General features: G+C 42.0%; 1 protein-coding gene across 7 annotated transcripts in view; it reads right to left on the minus strand.

The window, feature by feature from the left end:
* Positions 1–18,314, minus strand: part of NCOA7 (nuclear receptor coactivator 7) — a 154,496-nt gene that overhangs the window by 56,617 nt on the left and 79,565 nt on the right. The window contains exon 2 of one of the 7 annotated variants that reach the window (XM_055433830.2): positions 10,408–10,480. The exons of the other annotated variants lie outside the window; for them this stretch is intronic. Coding sequence (XP_055289805.2) covers positions 10,408–10,477 — 70 coding nt within the window. The 5' untranslated portion in view covers positions 10,478–10,480. The remainder of the gene's footprint in view (positions 1–10,407; positions 10,481–18,314) is intronic. 7 annotated transcript variants of the gene reach the window in all.

Here is an 18,314-nt window from a genome sequence, read left to right on the forward strand (position 1 = left end):
ACCCATGAATTACAGCTCTGATCTCTTCAAAGAGCCTTCTGACAGCTAGATACATTTTTTAAGGCTACACCCAAACAAAAGCCCACACAGATTGAATACAATAGAATTGAGTGGAGGGGGAGAGAATCAGGAGGGGGAGATGAGGACCTCTCCATCTGAGACCCTACAGCCCCCAACACCCACACGCAGACCAACAGTATCATTTCAACTACCTAACAAACACGGATAAGCTGGATGAGGATGGAAGGGAACATAGGAATGTGAAGATAGTTAACGTACATGGGATTTCTCTGCCTTTTAAGAAATTCTTTTATATTATTTAAAATTAAGAACCAAGATTAAAAAACCAGATTGCTATTAGAGTCCTTTTCTAGTCCTTTGTAGAACCAGAGACACTCTTAAAATCTATTATAAGCTTATTCACTCAGTTGTGTCCAACTCTTTGTGACCCCTCGGACTGTAGCCTGCTAGGCTCCTCTGTCCATGGAATTCTCCAGGCAAGAATACTGGAGTGGGTTGCCATGCCCTCCTCCAGGGGATCTTCCCAACCCAGGGATCAAACGTAGGTTTCCTGCACTGCAGGCATATTCTTTACTGTCTGAGCCACCAGGGAAGCCCAAAAATCTTCTAGACTATTTAAAAAAAATGGTTTCTCTTCCTTTAGGTGATCGATCACATCTAAATTATTTCTGGAAGATGAGACTGTGGTCTTCAGATCTCCAGATTCTGTAGGAGGAGAATCTGGAGGTTCCACACAGTCTAGTGAAAAATCAAGGAGAGTATTTTAAAACTCTCATCATCTGCATGGTGTTCATTTCTTTTAATATCTTAGCTCCATGCTCTGCCCCACATTCCTGCCCTTTTCTTTGCCACCATAAACATCTGTCCCTTTACATCCTCCTGCTTTCAGCACAGTCTCTTCATATCCTTCTGTAGGTGCTTCCTATTTCTAAAGCCTAATCTGCTGCTTCTTCCCATCTGTGGCAGCTTCAGCTCATGCCCTTCCACAGGCTGTACATAGACATCTCTGGTCCCAGTGGGGGTCCTGTTGTATGCCAGAAAATCATGAGAGTTTTCATATTACTCAGCTGCCAAAGAAAACCAGGTGCTGGCTGAACTTTTCAGGATAAACTTGCCTATGTACAACTGATTTAGTACAAAAATTACTTTTCTTCCACACAGGTGGATAGGCCAGAAAAATGGCAAACACGGTAATGATATATTTAGAAGGAAAAAAAAAAAAACTAACAATCTTTCCTCCAGAGTCTAAGATTTTGAAATATTTGAGGTGAGGACCATTATGTATCCATCTCTGAATGTCATGTGCCCTAGTGTGATACCCATTACACATGCTTGCATGAAATTTACCAATACAAATCAATGGGCCTGATGAGTTTGAATATGGGCAATGTTTTCACTGATAGAACATCACACCAGGAACATCATCGGAACCAAAGCCACAAACCAAACATTAGGTTTTGAAGTTGACTGAATACATAAAGCTGAGAAGTAATTGACACGTTCTAAGGACCCAATCTGTCTTCATACAATTATAGCCCAAGGTAAGGATTCATCAATTAAGTTCAGTTCAGTCCCTCATTCGTGTCCGATTCTTTGCGATCCCGTGGACTGCAGCACACCAAACCTCCCTGTCCATCACCAGCTCCTGGAGTTCACTCAAACTCATGTCCACTGAGTTGGTGATGCCATCCAACCATCTCATCCTCTGTCGTACCCTTCTCCTCCTGCCTTCAATCTTTCCCAGCATCAGGGTCTTTTCAAATGAGTCAGTTCTTCGCGTCAGGTGGCCAAAGTATTAGAGTTTCAACTTTAGCATCAGTCCTTCCAATGTATATTCAGGACAGATTTCCTTTAGAATGGACTGGTTGGATCTCTTTGCAGTCCAAGGAACTCTAAACTCCAGCACCACAGTTCAAAAGCATCAATTCTATGGCACTCAGCTTTCTTTAAAGTCCAACTCTCAAATCCATACATGACCACTGGAAAAACCATAGCTTTGACTACATGGACCTTTGTTGGCAAAGTAATGTCTCTGCTTTTTAACATGCTGTCTAGGTTGGTCATAACTTTTCTTCCAATGAGCAAACGTCTTTTAATTTCATGGCTGCAGTCACCATCTGCAGTGATTTTGGAGCCCCCAAAAATAAAGTCTGTCACTGTTTCCACTGTTTCCCCATCTATTTGCCATGAAGTGATGGGACCGGATGCCATGATCTTAGTTTTCTGAATGTTGAGCTTTAAGCCAACTTTTTCACTCTCCTCTTTCACTTTCATCAAGAGGCTCTTCAGTTCTTCTTCACTTTCTGCCATAAGGGTGGTATCATCTGCATATCTGAGGTTATTGGTATTTCTCCTGGCAATCTTGATTCCAGCTTGTGCTTCCTCCAGCCCAGCGTTTCTCATGATGTACTCTGCACAGAAGTTAAACAAGCAGAGTGACAATATACAGCCATGATGTACTCCTTTCCCGATTTGGAACTAGTCTGTTGTTCCATGTCCAATCCTAACTTTTGCTTCCAGACCTGCACACAGATTTCTCAAGAGGCAGGTCAGGTAGTCTGCTACTCCCATCTCTTTAAGAATTTTCCACAGTTTGTTGTGATCCACACGGTCATACTGTTTCCTGAACATTAATTTGCAGTAAGTTTTCAAGACGGCCTGCTGTTCCTCTCAGTAAGTGAAGTCTTGGATACGTTACCTCCACAAGTTCTGCAGCACATGGTCCACGAAGCACTGGGGAGAGTGGGGCAGAGCCCCCGACTGCCTGGGGAGAGAACTTCTCTGCCGGGTTTCAGGAGGGGCTCTACTGCCAGCATGTCAGGTGAGGACTCAGGGCCACCCTCAAGGATGCAGTTATCTCCCAATGATACCTGACATCTCTATTTCAAGCTTCAGGCCTCCTTAGACGTTTCTGTTGTTCAGTCGCTAAATCGTGTCTGACTTTTTGGAAACCCCGTGGCCTGCAGCACGCCAGGTTACCCTATCCTTCACCGTCTCCCAGAGTTTGCTCAGATCCATGTCCACTGAGTTGGTGATGCCATCCAACCATCTCATCCTCTGCTGCTCCCTTCTCCTTCTGCCTCAGATCTTTTACACCTGCCCAAATTCAAGTCCTCCTCCTGCTAACAAAAGCAAATGATTTAGAACTATGTACTGCCAGAGGAGAACATTGGCCAAGTGGTCCTCAGACGCCATTCAGAGGAAAGCAACTGTACCTCCTGTTTGCCCCACCTCTGAAAAGTTTTCAGAGAAAGTTTTTCCCAGTCCAGTAAGTGTACTGAACAAAACCCTAGAAGAATGAAACACAAGCCCTTTTGCCTAAATGGTCTTGTTTCCTCACAAATCCTAGAAGAGTTGAAATGGGCAACGGGGGAGTCAGCGTTGACCTGGTGCCCTGCCCACAGGCCCTGCCTCCTCCTCCCTTCCCTGCCCACAGGAGGGCCAAGAGTGTCTGGAACACATGGCTATAATTTTTGTTGAAAGACTCCTTTCTCTCTCCATGTGGTGGGGCTAACAGAAGTTGATGTTCAGGAGAAAGTCCAGGGCCTGGAAAGGCTGGATGTAAAGGAATCTTATCATGGCCAAGGGGATACATTTTAAGAGAATACCTGAGGCTTGAGAACAGAACCTACAGAAGTCTGCAGTTTGGAAGGGGGGCGGGGGAGGTAAAAAGAAATGTGGCTGACAGGGGATGGGGAAGATTGAAATGAAAGGAAAACGAGCGTCATGTCACAAAAGCACAGAAACCAAGTTAAAGGAAGGTTGTACTGAAACTGTCAAATGTTCCTCTGAGGACGGGAGCTGGAGACCTAGAAACGAGTAACTGGGAGGCCACAGAGGTCCTGTGGTGAAAACGGAAGGGATCTCAGGACAGATGTGCTGACCCTTTCAGTAAAGCAGGGATAAGGTCATCTGCTGAAACGTAAGGAGTTTGAAGATAGGACTGGGGGCTTAAGGGGCTGTGAAACTTGGAAGAGTTATTGCGGCAAAGATGAGGTTTCAATGATATATAAATACTGAAAGAAGCATTAGGAAGAAGCAGTAAGGGTTTCCCTGAGGGCTGGGTCTCAACACCAAGGTGACAGACCGTGGAAGGAATAAACAAGCCCCCTCCGTCATGGCCACCCGTGTTAGGAGAATGGCACGATGTATCTGCTGCTACTGTAAGACGTTACCACAAATCGAGTGGTTCCGAATTTTAAACAGATACCAACTTCTGATCTTATAGCTCTATACATTTCAAGTCTAACATGGGGTCTCGCTGGGCAAGATTCAGGGTGTCAGCAGGCAGCTCTTAGGGGAAGACTGTCTTCCTTGCCTGTTCATCTCGGAACAAGCCCGCCTTCCTGGCTTCAAGGTCCGTCCCTCAATCGGCAGAGCCAGTAACAGCAAGCCGAGTCCTCTCACACTGCCGTTTCTCCAGTTCCTCCTGCCACCCCCCTCTCACTCTTCAGCACTCTGGTGTTCACACTGGGCACACCGAGATAATCCAGGATGCTCTCCTCCTTCAGGTCAGCTGATTAGCAACCTTAATTCCATCCACAGCTTGAATTCACCTCTGTGTATAACCTAATAGGTTTCAGGAATTAGGACATGGACACCTTCTGTGAAGGGGTGGGGGACATTATTCTGCCTACCAGAAATGGAGAACAGGCTTGCGGGAAAAGACAAAAGAAGTTCAGATCCAAAAAGGGGATTTTTGATGATTCAAGTAGTAACCCAGGTACGTGAGTGTGCTGGGGTGGGGGCAGGGAGAAAGGGTAGAGGGGGTTAGGGAAAGCAGCTTTGGTTAGGTGTTTTGGTTTTGAAAAAAATCCAGCAAAAATGAGATACTATCCATGACCTTGAAACCTGGGCATGTGGCTCCGGGCACAGACCACTGGAGACTGAGTGAAGTCAGGACAGTGGACATTATCCATTACTGTCCTAGAAAACAGAAACAAGAGACACTGGTGAATTCCCTGGCTCTTGGTTCCATAAGCTCTACATAGACAGAAGAAGGACAGAAAAGACAGTAAGTAGCTTTGTTTTTCCTCTTATTAACTATCTGAACAAGCACAAATAGAATGTTGAAAATTACCAGGTTTTCAAATTGTATCAGGATCAAATTTGCTCTGGGCTTCTTCCCCTTACTGTGTGTGTCCCTTCTTCCCATACTCTAGATCAGTTCTCTTCCTTCCTTGCATCCTTATCACAAGACCATCTGAATGGGGGACACGAGGCTGATGGCACAGGACTCACTACACACTTGTCCAAAGAGGAAGGATGGCTTCCATGCCATCCAAAAGAGGGGGATCCAGTGCAGTGGTAATTGTCTATGCCTGCCTCATGGTAATTTAGTTGCTCAGTCATGTCTGACTTGCAACCCCATGGACTGGAGCCTGCCAGGCCCCTCTGTCCATGAGATTCTCCAGGCCAACAATACTGGAGTGGGTTGCCATTTCCTTCTCCAGTGTCTCTCAAGAGCTTTCTAAGAAAAGGGCATCCTGATACATAAACAGGAAAAGCTGTTTCCAATGACAGACACAGCCCCAGACCGGAAAGAGATGGCACAATTTGATATCAATCAGTCAGGTCATGTCCCATTTCCCTTATGTTCAGTTCAGTTCAGTCGCTCAGTTGTGTCCGACTCTCCGCGACCCCATGAATCACAGCACGCCAGGCCTCCCTATCCATCACCAACTCCCTGAGTTCACTCAAACTCATGTCCACAGAGTCGGTGATACCATCCAGGTAGGTGCCCAGTATGCTACTGGAGATCAGTGGAGAAGTAACTCTAGAAGGAATAAAGGGATGGAGCAAAAGCAAAACCAATACCCAGTTGTGGATGTGACCGATGATAGAAGTAAGGTCCGGTGCTGTAAAGAGCAGTATTGCATAGGAACCTGGAATGTTAGGTCCCTGAATCAAGGCAAATTGGAAGTGGTCAAACAGGAGATGGCAAGAGTGAACGTAGACATTCTAGGAATCAGTGAATTAAAATGGACTGGAATGGGTGAATTTAACTCAGATGATCATTATATCTACTACTGTGGGCAGGAATCCTTTAGAAGAAATGGAGTAGCCATCATGGTCAACAAAAGAGTCCGAAATGCAGTACTTGGATGCAATCCCTTATGTTACCCCACATTTTTTCCGATTACAATTTGGTTTTGGAGTCAAAACGAGCTGGCTTCACCAATCAACCGTCATAGCTGTGCAATGTTGAACAAGTCACTTAAAATCTTTGTACCTCCATTCCCTTATCTATAAAATGGACATCTCACAATGTTGCTCAAAAGATTAAGTGAGATAATGGGCACAGTTTATCTCAGAGCCTGACACAGAGTGTTTAACAAATGCCACCTTGGACAGCAAGGAGACTAGACCAGTCATTCTTAAAGGAAAGTAACCCTGAACACTCAATGGAAGAGCTGACAGCGAAGCTGAAGCTCCCGTACTCTGGCCACCTGACGCAAAGAGCTGACTCACTGGAAAAGACCCTGATGCTGGGAAAGATTGAAGACAGAAGGAGAAGGGGACGACAGAGGATGAGATGGTTGGACGGCATCACTGATTCAATGGGCATGAACCTAGGCAAACTCTGGCAGATAGTGCAGGACAGGGAAGCCTGGTGTGCTGCAGTCCATGGGGTCGTGAAGAGTCAGACATGACTTGGTGACTGAACAACAACAGTGACGTTAATAATGTTAAAGTCTGAATACAGAAATATGAGAATGATATAGCATTAACGCGATAGAGGGTTATAAATTGTTTAAAGGAGAAAAGCCTTATCTGATCACTTCGGTACATGACAAAAAAAAGCAACTGATGAAATTAAATAGCCATTATTATATATTTTTTAAAATATAACATTTAAAAAAATCCAACTGTTAGAAAATCCACCTGTTAGAATAGGAGTGAACTTCCTTAACATGATGGAGAATGTTTACTCTGTGACATTCATTAGAAATAGGCTTCTGAAAAAGCAATGAAACCCTAAAGGTTATATACACCAAAAACAATTTCCTCATAAGAATGAAAATGGAATGACCTCATGACATCATTCAGGACTGCAGTGGCTTGTTAATTACCTAAATGCAGCCTGAACTAACACACGAGTGAGGCCCCCAAACCAGCCTTACAGAGGATTCCAGGGCCTGCAGTGGGAGAGACACCCACTGGCACTGAATAAACTCCATCCACTCTTCTTTCTCCTGTTGTCCTGTGAAGATAAGTGCCTGAGAGCACTTTCAGCATAGCTTTTAATGCTTCTGGGCAGAGTATCTTCCAGCCCACGAAATTACAACAAAGAGGCTAACATAATGTGATGCAAGGCTAAACCACAAGTATTGACAGTCATAGAATAAACTTTGTAGTGGAGATGAAAACAAAAACACTTCAAATATAAGGAGACAGCCTGGAAACCCAAGAGGGAATCCCTGCCCTTTACTGGAGGTCCCCTTTCAGAGCCCTGAAAGGCAACACCTGTGCAGAATGAACACCAGGCACCCACTGGTTCCCCAATGGTCTCTAGAAATTAAGCACCAGAAACTCTATTCTAAACCCTCCTGAGTCATACCTCAGTAAACTGAGACACATTCTTGTAGCAGAAATCAAAAGCAAATATAAAAAGTAAAACACTAACCAAAATACATACAGGAACTCCTACTATCAGTTTATACTCGACTTTTTTCCCTGGAATCTCCATTCAAAGCAACACATTAAAAAACTTTAAATACTGAAAAGAAAGAAATGAAAATTTGATTATTAGCAGATAAGTTATCTACCTATAGAGCCAACATCATAAAAACATCCACTGGTGGCTCAGTGGTGAAGAATCCACCTGCCAATGCAGAGGACATGGGCTCGATCCCTGATCCAGGAAGATCCCACATGCTGCAGAACACCTAGGGCCGTGAGCCGCAACCACTGGGATCTAGAGACTGGGAGCCGCAACCACTGAGCCATCGCTCTGCAACAAGGGGTCACTGCAATGAGAAGCCCACTCACCGCAACTAGAGAGTAGCTCCCACTCGCCGTAACTAGAGAAAAGCCCGCACAGCAACTAAGACCCAGAATAGCCTAAATAAATACATTTTTTAAGAAATCCAGGAATCGTAAAATTGTTCAGTAAGGTGACCAGATGTAACAGTCTTTTATACTTGTGATAGAAACTATTTGGAAAAGTCCCAGGCATAATTGTATCAAACTAGAAAATATCTAGGAATAAATACAGCCAGGCAATGACAAGAGATGTAGAAAGAAAGTTTTAAAGGTTCTCTGAAGTATATAACAGAAGCTTGAATAAAGGGTGGTACATATAATGTTCCTAATAGGAAATATCATTCTTATAAATATTTTTCTCTTCAAATTAACTTTTAAATTATATGTAATTTAGGTAAAAATTTAAAACAAACTTTCTGAGAAGGGAAATATGTCAAATTGGTAACTAGGTATAAATATATAAGACTAGAAGCATAATACAGAAGATTATCCAAAATTATTTTTGAAAGAGAAATGAGGGTAGGTATACTATATCATTCAAAAGGAAACTACCCTGAATATTCATTGGAAAGACTGATGCTGAAGCTGAAGCTCCAATACTTTGGCCACCTGATGCGAAGAGCTGACTCATTGGAAAAGACCCTGATGCTGGGAATTGAGGGCAGGAGGAGGAGGAGAAGAGGGTGATAGAGGATGAGATGGTTGGATGGCATCATCGACTCGGTGGACATGAGTTTGAGTGTGTGTTAAGTCGCTTAATTGTGTCCGGCTCCTTGAGACACCGTGGACCTCAGCCCGCCAGGCTCCTCGGTCCACGGCATTTCTCAGGCAAGAATAGTGAAGTGGGGTGCCACTTCCTTCTACAGAGGATCTTCCCAACCCACGAATCGAACCCGGGTCTCCTGCACTGAAGGCAGATTCTTTACCATCTGAGCTACCAGGGAAGCCTGGTATTGAAAGAATTTCATGTGAAATAAAGGTACCTTTACAAACCAGTAAGAAAAGGCTCAGTTTTCACATAAATATCTATCTTCGTGTTATAGTGGAAGCTCTGTCATCAGGCACATAGAATGAATCCTTGTCTGTCCCTGACTCACTGCGTGACCTTGGACAAGTGACTTAAGGCAGTTTCCCAGGATGTAAAATGGGAATGCCAACTGGACTCTCCCAGAGAGTTACTGTAAGGATTAGATAAGGCAATTCAATCAGGTAAAGCACTCCACAAAGTGCAAAGAAAGGGCTCAGGAAACCTTAAGGATTATTATTAAATGATAATGGTAAGCACTAGCTCACATATATATAAAACCATATCACTCTGAGGTCAAAGCAGATGATGGATCAAAGATTTAACAGTAAAATGCCAAGTCATAAATATTCAAATATAGGACTTGTCTTTGCTTAAAGATGTCACATTTTCTCTGTTGGTGATACACACTTTCCGAATCTCTAGCCTGCCTCAGTCAAGAGTGCAATTAAAATATTCAGTATTATTGTTTAGCATTCTAAGGGTAATTTCTGGAATACCTGATCATAAACCATTAATAAAATTTTAGATAGCCATGCCATAAAGGGCCTGGAGAGGGTGGGAACGTGAGGAAGAACTCTGTACTCAGTGTGAACATCATGTTTCACCCTCTGTTGACACAAAGGGAAATGTCTTGCAGTAGGTGCTATTTTCCTTCCTTCAAGCACATCACAAGCACTACAGTCCTTGATTAAAATGAGTCACGGTGAAGTAAAACCTAGGCTGTAAGAAGGGCAGAGGAGGAGCTGTCTCTCACAGAACATTCTACTTCAGAGCCCAGTACCACCCTCAGCTCTGATCACACCCTCACCTGCGTGCAGAATGAATGAAGATTCACCACGATACCACCAACACGATGCTATGGAATAAATGAACTAGTCTCATTCTGACTCCGAGGAACCAGTTATTCCTCTCTGCATTTGATTTAGCTGTAAAATCAGTGAGTGTTCTCAATGTAACTACGTATGTGACTAGGTCAGGTAATTAAGTGAGAACCTTCAACCTTATCATCACATTCATTACAGCTCAGGGGAAAAGGGAATTCCATGCACAGTCACCTTTTTATTCCTCACTGAGATATAACAATGTTCTTAGGGCAAAGAAGACATGAAAATGTTATTTAACTCTTGCCTTATTTTTCTCTCAGAGTAGATTGAGGGGGAAGCAAGAACGATGAGGGAGGCTTCACTCGGGCTTTGGTTCCACAGAGCTGGGCTTGAACCGGCTTCATGATGAGCTGCAGTGGGACCTTCTGAAAGTTTTTCAGCTTCTAGATTTTCTCATTTACAAAACAGGCTACTACTGCCTGCAGTAGATCGTGACGATGAGAAAATTAAATAACGAACTAAAGCATCGCGCCCACAGGAGACACTCACCCAAAACATTCTTTCTGCTCTCCCTCGTGTCTGATGCTGCTCCTCCTCGCCTTCCCACCTTCTTTCCCATCCTCTGAAAAAAAAATTCTCAAAATATCTTTTTCCTTTTATAAACAGATCAAGGGCTTAACTGAGTAAATTTCTGCCTTAGGAGAAATTTTAGGAAATGTGAAAAACAATTCTATATGAATCAAAACTATCTGTGGTCATTTGAAAATACAGTGGAACAAAAGAAGAAAATACCAATCACCCATTTTACCCTGGTTCAGAGAGAAACATCTGATTTCTGGTAAATGTACTTTCAGCAGCTCTCCTTCTTTTAAACAAAAATGGAGTCATAATCTATACCCTACTGCCAACCCGCCTTTCCACTGTAAACAGTATTTTGTGAAAATTTCCCACATCCAACTGTTTTTCTTCATCATTAAAAAATGACACATAGTATCCCATTTTAAGTTATTGATGTTATCTGAATTTTCCCACTATTTTAAACAATGCAGTGACAGTCTCTGTGGTCAAATCTATCGACACACACGATCATTTCCTTAGGGCAAGCTTCTGCAAACAGAATCGCTGGGTCAAAGAGTGTGCAAAAGTAAAACTCCTGATAAAAGTGACCAGACTGCCTTCCAAAAAAGACCCAACCACATTCCTCCTGTCAGTATTTTTCCCTTGCAAACTCCCCAGTTCACTTCCAATTTTTCAAAATCACTCAAACTGAAAAATCACTAACCCTGTTGAGTCTGAACCGCTGTCCTTCTCAGCCCAAACCGCATTTGAGTGTCTCACCAACAATGAGATTTCTCATAATACAAATGGGATATCACACAATGACTGAGCAGGAAACAAGATTTGCATGACGCAGAGCACCATGATCATAAAAGGACTAGATTCTCAGCTTGAACTCAGAGTACAGCGGGTTCTGTCAGACACAGCTGCTATGTTCAGTGACTAGAACGGATCACAATACACTGTGTTAGTGGGAGGTTTGGAGTTGTGAGAGGAAAAGGAAGGAGTTTCCCTTGAGCAAAACTCAGCCAGATTACCAGGAACTGGTAGGGTGTGGGTAAATAGGGAGACGCTGATCACGGTACAAACTTCCAGGGATATGAGAAGACAAATGGGTTCTGAGGATCTAGTAAACAGCGTGGTGATCACAGTTAATAATACCGTACGTTATACTTAAAAGATGCTGAGAGATTGGATCTTAGATGTTCCCACCACACAAAAGAGATGGTAATTATGTGACCAAATGAAGGCATTAGCTAATGCCAGGGTGATAATCATTTTGCAATATATCCATAACCCTACACAATTTTGTCAGTTATATCTCAATAAAGCTGGAAAAAAGAACGGTGATGCCTTTTTATACTCACACTTAAAACCACATTTACAATGATTATTATGTACTTTTAATTTTATGTTTAATTAGTTACAATGCTGACCACCAACAATTCTGTTATACAATGACTTTTTCATTCTTGAGGACTACATTTCAACATGCATCTCAGAAAAGAACATCACTCCCGCACAGTAACTTTATTTTAAGAAAGGTATGACACAAAAGTTCTGTTCCCTGAGACGTTAGTATGTCTGAGGATGTCCTGTTATCTTTGAACCCAGAAAACAACTTTCACTTCACAGTTCTGAAGAAGGTTAATTCCTCTGCTGTTCGCTGCTGTGGAGAAGTCTGTGCTCTCCTCTTTGCTACTTTGTAGGGAACATTTTCTTAAGGTTTTTATTTTTTTGCCTATTCTTTTGCCTATTTTTACCATTAATTCATAACCTGCAAACATTTGCAACAGTTTAAGTGCAGTTTTCCCAGTAATTCTGCTTAAATATAACGAGCTCTACTACAAAGAAATAGAGGAAAACAACAGAATAGGAAAGACTAGAGATCTCTTCAAGAAAGTTAGATACCAAGGGAACATTTCATGCAAAGATGGGCTCAATAAAGGACAGAAATGGTATGGACCTAACAGAAGCAGAAGATATTAAGAAGAGGTGGCAAGAATACACAGGAGAACTGTACAAAAAACAGCTTCACAACCCAGATAATCACGATGGTGTGATCACTCACCTGGAGCCAGACATCCTGGAACTTGAAGTCAAGCAGGCCTTGCTGCTGCTGCTGCTGCTAAGTCGCTTCAGTCGTGTCCGACTCTGTGCGACCCCATGGATGGAAGCCCACCAGGCTCCCCGTCCCTGGGATTCTCCAGGCAAGAACACTGGAGTGGGTTGCCATTTCCTTCTCCAATGCATGAAAGTGAAAAGTGAAAGTGAAGTCGCTCAGTCGTGTCCGACTCTTAGCGACCCCATGGACTGCAGCCCACAAGGCTCCTCCGTCCATGGGATTTTCCAGGCAAGAGTACTGGAGTGGGGTGCCGTTGCCTTCTCACAAGCGGGCCTTAGGAAGTCTCATTACGAACAAAGCTAGTGGAGGTGATGGAATTCCAGCTGAGCTATTTAAAATCCCTAAAAGATGATGCTGGGAAAGTGCTGCACTCAATATGCCAGCAAATTTGGAAAACTCAGCAGTGGCCACAGGACTGGAAAAGGTCAGCTTTCATCCCAATCCCAAAGAAAGGCAATGCCAAAGAATGCTCAAACTACTGCACAACTGCACTCAACTCATGCTAGTAAAGTAATGCTCAAAATTCTCCAAGCCAGGCTTCAGCAATACGTGAACCGTGAACTTCCAGATGTTCAAGCTGGTTTTAGAAAAGGCAGAGGAACCAGAGATCAAATTGCCAACATCCGCTGGATCATGGAAAAAGCAAGAGAATTCCAGAAAAACATCTATTTCTGCTTTATTGACTATGCCAAGCCTTTGACTGTGTGGATCACAATAAATGTGGAAAATTCTTCAAGAGATGGGAATCCCAGACCACCTGACCTGCCTGTTGAGAAACCTGTATGCAAGTCAGGAAGCAACAGCTAGAACTGGACATGGAACAACAGACTGGTTCCAAATAGGAAAAGGAGTACATCAAGGCTGTATATTGTCACCCTGCTTATTTAACTTATATGCAGAGTACATCATGAGGAATGCTGGGCAGGAAGAAGCACCAGCTGGAATCAAGATTGCCGGGAGAAATATCAATAACCTCAGATACGCAGATGACAGCACCCTTATGGCAGAAAGTGAAAAAGAACTAAAAAGCCTCTTGATGAAAGTGAAAGAGGAGAGTGAAAAATTTGGCTTAAAGCTCAACATTCAGAAAACTAAGATCATGGCATCTGGTCCCATCATTTCATGGCAAATAGATGGGAAACAGTGGAAACAGTGTCAGACTTTATTCTTTTGGGCTCCAAAATCACTGCAGATGGTGATTTCAGTCATGAAATTAAAAGATGCTTACTCCTTGGAAGGAAAGTTATGAACAACCTAGACAGCATACTAAAAAGCAAAGCCATTACTTTGTCAACAAAGGTCCACCTAGTCAAGGCTATGGTTTTTCCCGTGGTCATGTATGGATGTGAGAGTTGGACTATAAAGAAAGCTGAGCACAGAAGAATTGATGCTTTTGAACTGTGGTGTTGGAGAAGACTCTTGAGAGTCCCTTGGACTTCAAGGAGATTCAACCAGTCCATCCTAAAGGAGATCAGTCCCGGGTGTTCATTGGAAGGACTGATGCTGAAGCTGAAACTCCAACACTTTGGCCACGTCATGCGACAAGTTGACTCACTGGAAAAGACTCTGATGCTGGAAAAGATTGAAGGAGGCAGGAGAAGGGGACAACAGAGGATGAGATGGCTGGATGGCATCACCGACTCAATGGACATGGGTTTGGGTAAACTCCAGGAGTTGGTGATGGACAGCGAGGCCTGGCATGCTGCGGTTCATGGGGTCACAAAGAGTTGGATACGACTGAGCGACTGAACTGAAGTAAACTGTAAGTTTCCGCTCATGAAAGCCCTCTTCTGGGGCACTCGTCAGATTGGACCTGTTCACCACCTAGGCTTTCATGAGAAGACTTCACTTTAAACATTAGTCTGATTTCCTTGATGGCCCCAAGAAGCACAGGCCCAATTATTTCCACCTTAATCATTTCAATTTATGTTATACCCCAGTCCCTCAAGTATCCTGCTTGATTTTAAAAAATTATGAATTAGGGTCTTGATAGCCTCTTTCCACATCAAAGTCCATTTTAACCCTTCACGTTGAACTCTGAAGTACGAGAATGAGCATTATTTTTGAACAGAAGAGTAATGCTATTGTATGTCTGTGGTTTGACCTACTCTTATGTGTAGGAATTAACTTACCAAAATAGCACAGCTTTGGCTTTCTGAACTTGCAAAGTGAAACAAAGATAAATGACCAGATGGGAAATCTTCACATGTATGGTTAAAAAATACCCCAAGGAAAAATAATCTGTATGAGGAAAAGTCTTAGGGTTGCCATCGTGAGAAATAATTCAGTAGTTGTTTACTTTTATTGGGTGGCAAACCCCAAAAATGTTTAACAAAGGAACAGTGGAGAATTTCATTTCTTTTACTCTTGTTAAGTTTCTTTTGAACTCAGGAGGGAAAGTTACAATTTGAAATGCTTTAGACTTTACAGATTTATTGTTGAAAAGCTAAATTCATTCTTTATACTGCAGAGGTTTTCTCTAAATAAATCTTTATTGCTATAACCACAAAACCAACCATATTCATACCTACGTGCTTTCTGTTTGTCAAAATCACCTCCCAATTCTCTTAAAATACCTACTTTACCATTCAGGATTCTTATTAATCTTTTACATAAACACACTACAAAAACAAAAGTGATTTATTTTATTCCAATTTAGTCTTGCCTCCCATATTTATAAAACTTTTCTCTTCCCAGCCTTACATCTATATATCTATGTTTCAGGTTGAAGAACCTCCCACTGAGACAGTATCCACATTTATAAAATTCCCATTTCTATCTTCACTTCCACAGAAGCAAAGGTGTATACTCTTCTAATGTGAAGGAATAATGTATTCCTTTAATATAAGAGAATTTTGAGATATATTTAATTCATGCCACTCAGTAATTTTGATACTGTGATATGCACCAAACATCTTTTGAAACATATGTAAACATTACTACTACTTGTGTCAAATTTATAACTTAACAGCAAAATTTGAAAAATATATTAACATATTATTAAAATATAAAACTGTAAAAATTATACTCTGATCAAACAATTCCTTAATGGTTTATATAAATTATAGGATAACTGAGTAAGGAGCTCTATGGATCAGTAAATACAAGGGCAGGTGCAGAAGAATTGAGTTCACTTATGTCAGAAGCTTTTGTTTCGATGCTTACCATGTGCCCGGTGCTACAGTAAGTGCTAGATCTCGATTTATCTGATGCCATCTGCCTCAAGGAAATTACTCCTATTTCCCCTCCTCAAAAACAAAGCATTTTTGGAGGTGGCATCATTTTGTTACAGGCAATTCTCATGATTCAGTCTTTCCATAACATCTTTTATCAGCATCTTAGCTCTTGTGTTCTTCTAAGTGGTAGGAGTAAGGAATTGCTCTCTAAGGCTTACGTGAGGCACAGATAAATCTAAAGAGCTAAAAATATTATTTTGTCAAAATGTGCTTCCTTAAATCAAGTAGGTAATATTACAGATGTGGAAACAGATACCAACAGGAAGTAATTATTTTACATTGATGATAGAACTTTACATTTGTCTAACGTTCTTTTTCTAAAGCCCTTGGGTTTGCTCTATTATTCAGTTCTCTATAATTTTCTGATTGGTATTAAAAATAACTTTAAACTGTGTGATGTGAAAAAAATGAAGAAAACAAAACTCTCCTGTAATTTCTGTACCCAGAGAAAACAAAAATCAGCTCCCCTTTACAGATCCTTCCAGTCTGTTTTTCTATAAACTCATTATCATTTGTCACCCATTAACTTTTTGTTTTGACTTTCTGTGTCTTCCCTGGATTGTGTCTTTTATATGTATTTACCTTACACCTTGAAGTAGCAATTTCCAGACCTTTCACCTGAAATTCAGGCCCCTCTAGACAAATCTACTTGGTACCTCTAAAATATCTCGAAACACAAATTCATTATTTTCCTTCTTGAGTTTTCAAGTTTGTCACTTGTTGACTCTGTCCTTTTTCTCCCTCACACACCGTACCAAATGATGCTGTTTCTAGGGGCAAATTCTCTCCCGAGGGTTCTGTTTCTCCTCTGCCCCAGTCTCCAACCTGCCTTCAGGTTCACTTCCACTCACTGTCCTTAGATTTATCCTCTTAAAACAGAGAGTTACAGAGTTCCCTCAACGGCTTCCACAGATACAGGATAAAATCCAAATCCTTAATGTGGCTAGGGCTTCCATGGTGGTTCAGCAGTAAAGAATCTGCCTGCCACGGCAGGAGATGCAGATTCGATCTCTGGGTTGGGAAGATCCCCTGGAAAAGGAAATGGCAACCCCCTCCAGTATTCTTGCCTGGGAAATCCCATGGACAGAGGAGCTTGGCGGGTCACACAGTCCATGGGCTCGCAAAGACGTGGACACGACTTAGCGACTAAACAACAACAAATGTGGCATACAAGATCCTCCCATTTTAGCATTTCTCCTCCCCAGACTGGTGCCATCAAAAGAACTTCAACTGGAACTACTTTTGACTTGAAGTCTAAGCTCCACCTAGTGGTACAAGACAACATTTCTGGGTGGAAATCCAGGGAATACGCCAGGTCCACCCTGTGAGATCAAGCAAAGCTGCCAACACCGGTGTCCAACAGCTAAAGTAAGATGTGGAAAAGACAAGGGACCCTGGGACTCAATGGCCCACCTCGTAGTTTTCTGTAAGCACTGGGTTCTCATAAGGAAATGCCTGAAACCTCCAAACCAGTTATTAGTGCCATTCTCGAAAGAAGATGAAAAGTTATAATGGCATCTCTTAATTATTGTCACCAAATAAAATCACAGGATAATTCTGAATCAACTATTTATTTGTTGCCTATATCCTCCAAGAATTTTCATGAAAGTCCAAACAATCACAGTATTCATTCATTTGTATATAATTTATCCACTCAATGCACATGTAAAGAGCACTTGTAAAGCAGATACTAACAAAGCTAATAATACAGGGTCTAATCCACACCAGTCTACAAACAGGAAAGAAGGTAAATAAATCCATGATGATAATACAGAAGGGAATTTAATCTGTCCAGGGAAAGAGTGGGGTTCCTGGAAGAAATGATGACTCTGGTGGCTGGTGAAGTCTAGTAAGAATTAAGTATGTATACCTATAGCTGATTCATGTTGATATTTGACCGAAAACAACAAAATTCTGTAAAGCAATTATTCTTCAATTAAAATATAAATAAATTTTTAAAAAATTAAGTAAAGAGTAGAGAGAACAGTCCTAAAGAGTCTCTTAATGAAGGTCAAAGTGAAAAAGCTGGCTTAAAACTCAACATTCAAAAAACTAGGATCATGGCACCTGGTCCCATCACTTCATGGCAAATAAATAAGGAAACAGTGACAGGCTTTATTTTCTTGGGCTCCAAAATCACTGCAGAGAGTGACTGCAGCCCCGAAATTTAAAGACGCTTGCTCCCTGGAAGAAAAGCTATGACAAATCTAGACAGTATTAAAAAGCAGAGACATCACTTTGCTGACAAAGATCCGTCTAGTCAAAGCTATGGTTTTTCGAGTGGTCATGTATGGATGTGAGAGTTGGACTTATATAAAGAAGGCTGAGCACCAAAGAACTGATGCTTTCGATCTGTGGTGTTGGAGAAGACTCGAGCATCCCTTGGACTGCAAGGTGATCAAACCAGTCAATCCTAAAGGAAATCAACCCTGAGTATTCAATAGAAGGACTGATGCTGAAGCTGAAGGTGCAATACTTTGGCCACCTGATGCGAAGAGACAACTCACTGGAAAAGACCCTGAAGCTGGAAAAGATTG

Source organism: Moschus berezovskii, chromosome 10, assembly GCF_049115385.1.
Source record: "Moschus berezovskii isolate FMDL1 chromosome 10, NW_MosBer_1.0, whole genome shotgun sequence".
Classification (NCBI taxonomy): Eukaryota; Metazoa; Chordata; class Mammalia; order Artiodactyla; family Moschidae; genus Moschus; species Moschus berezovskii.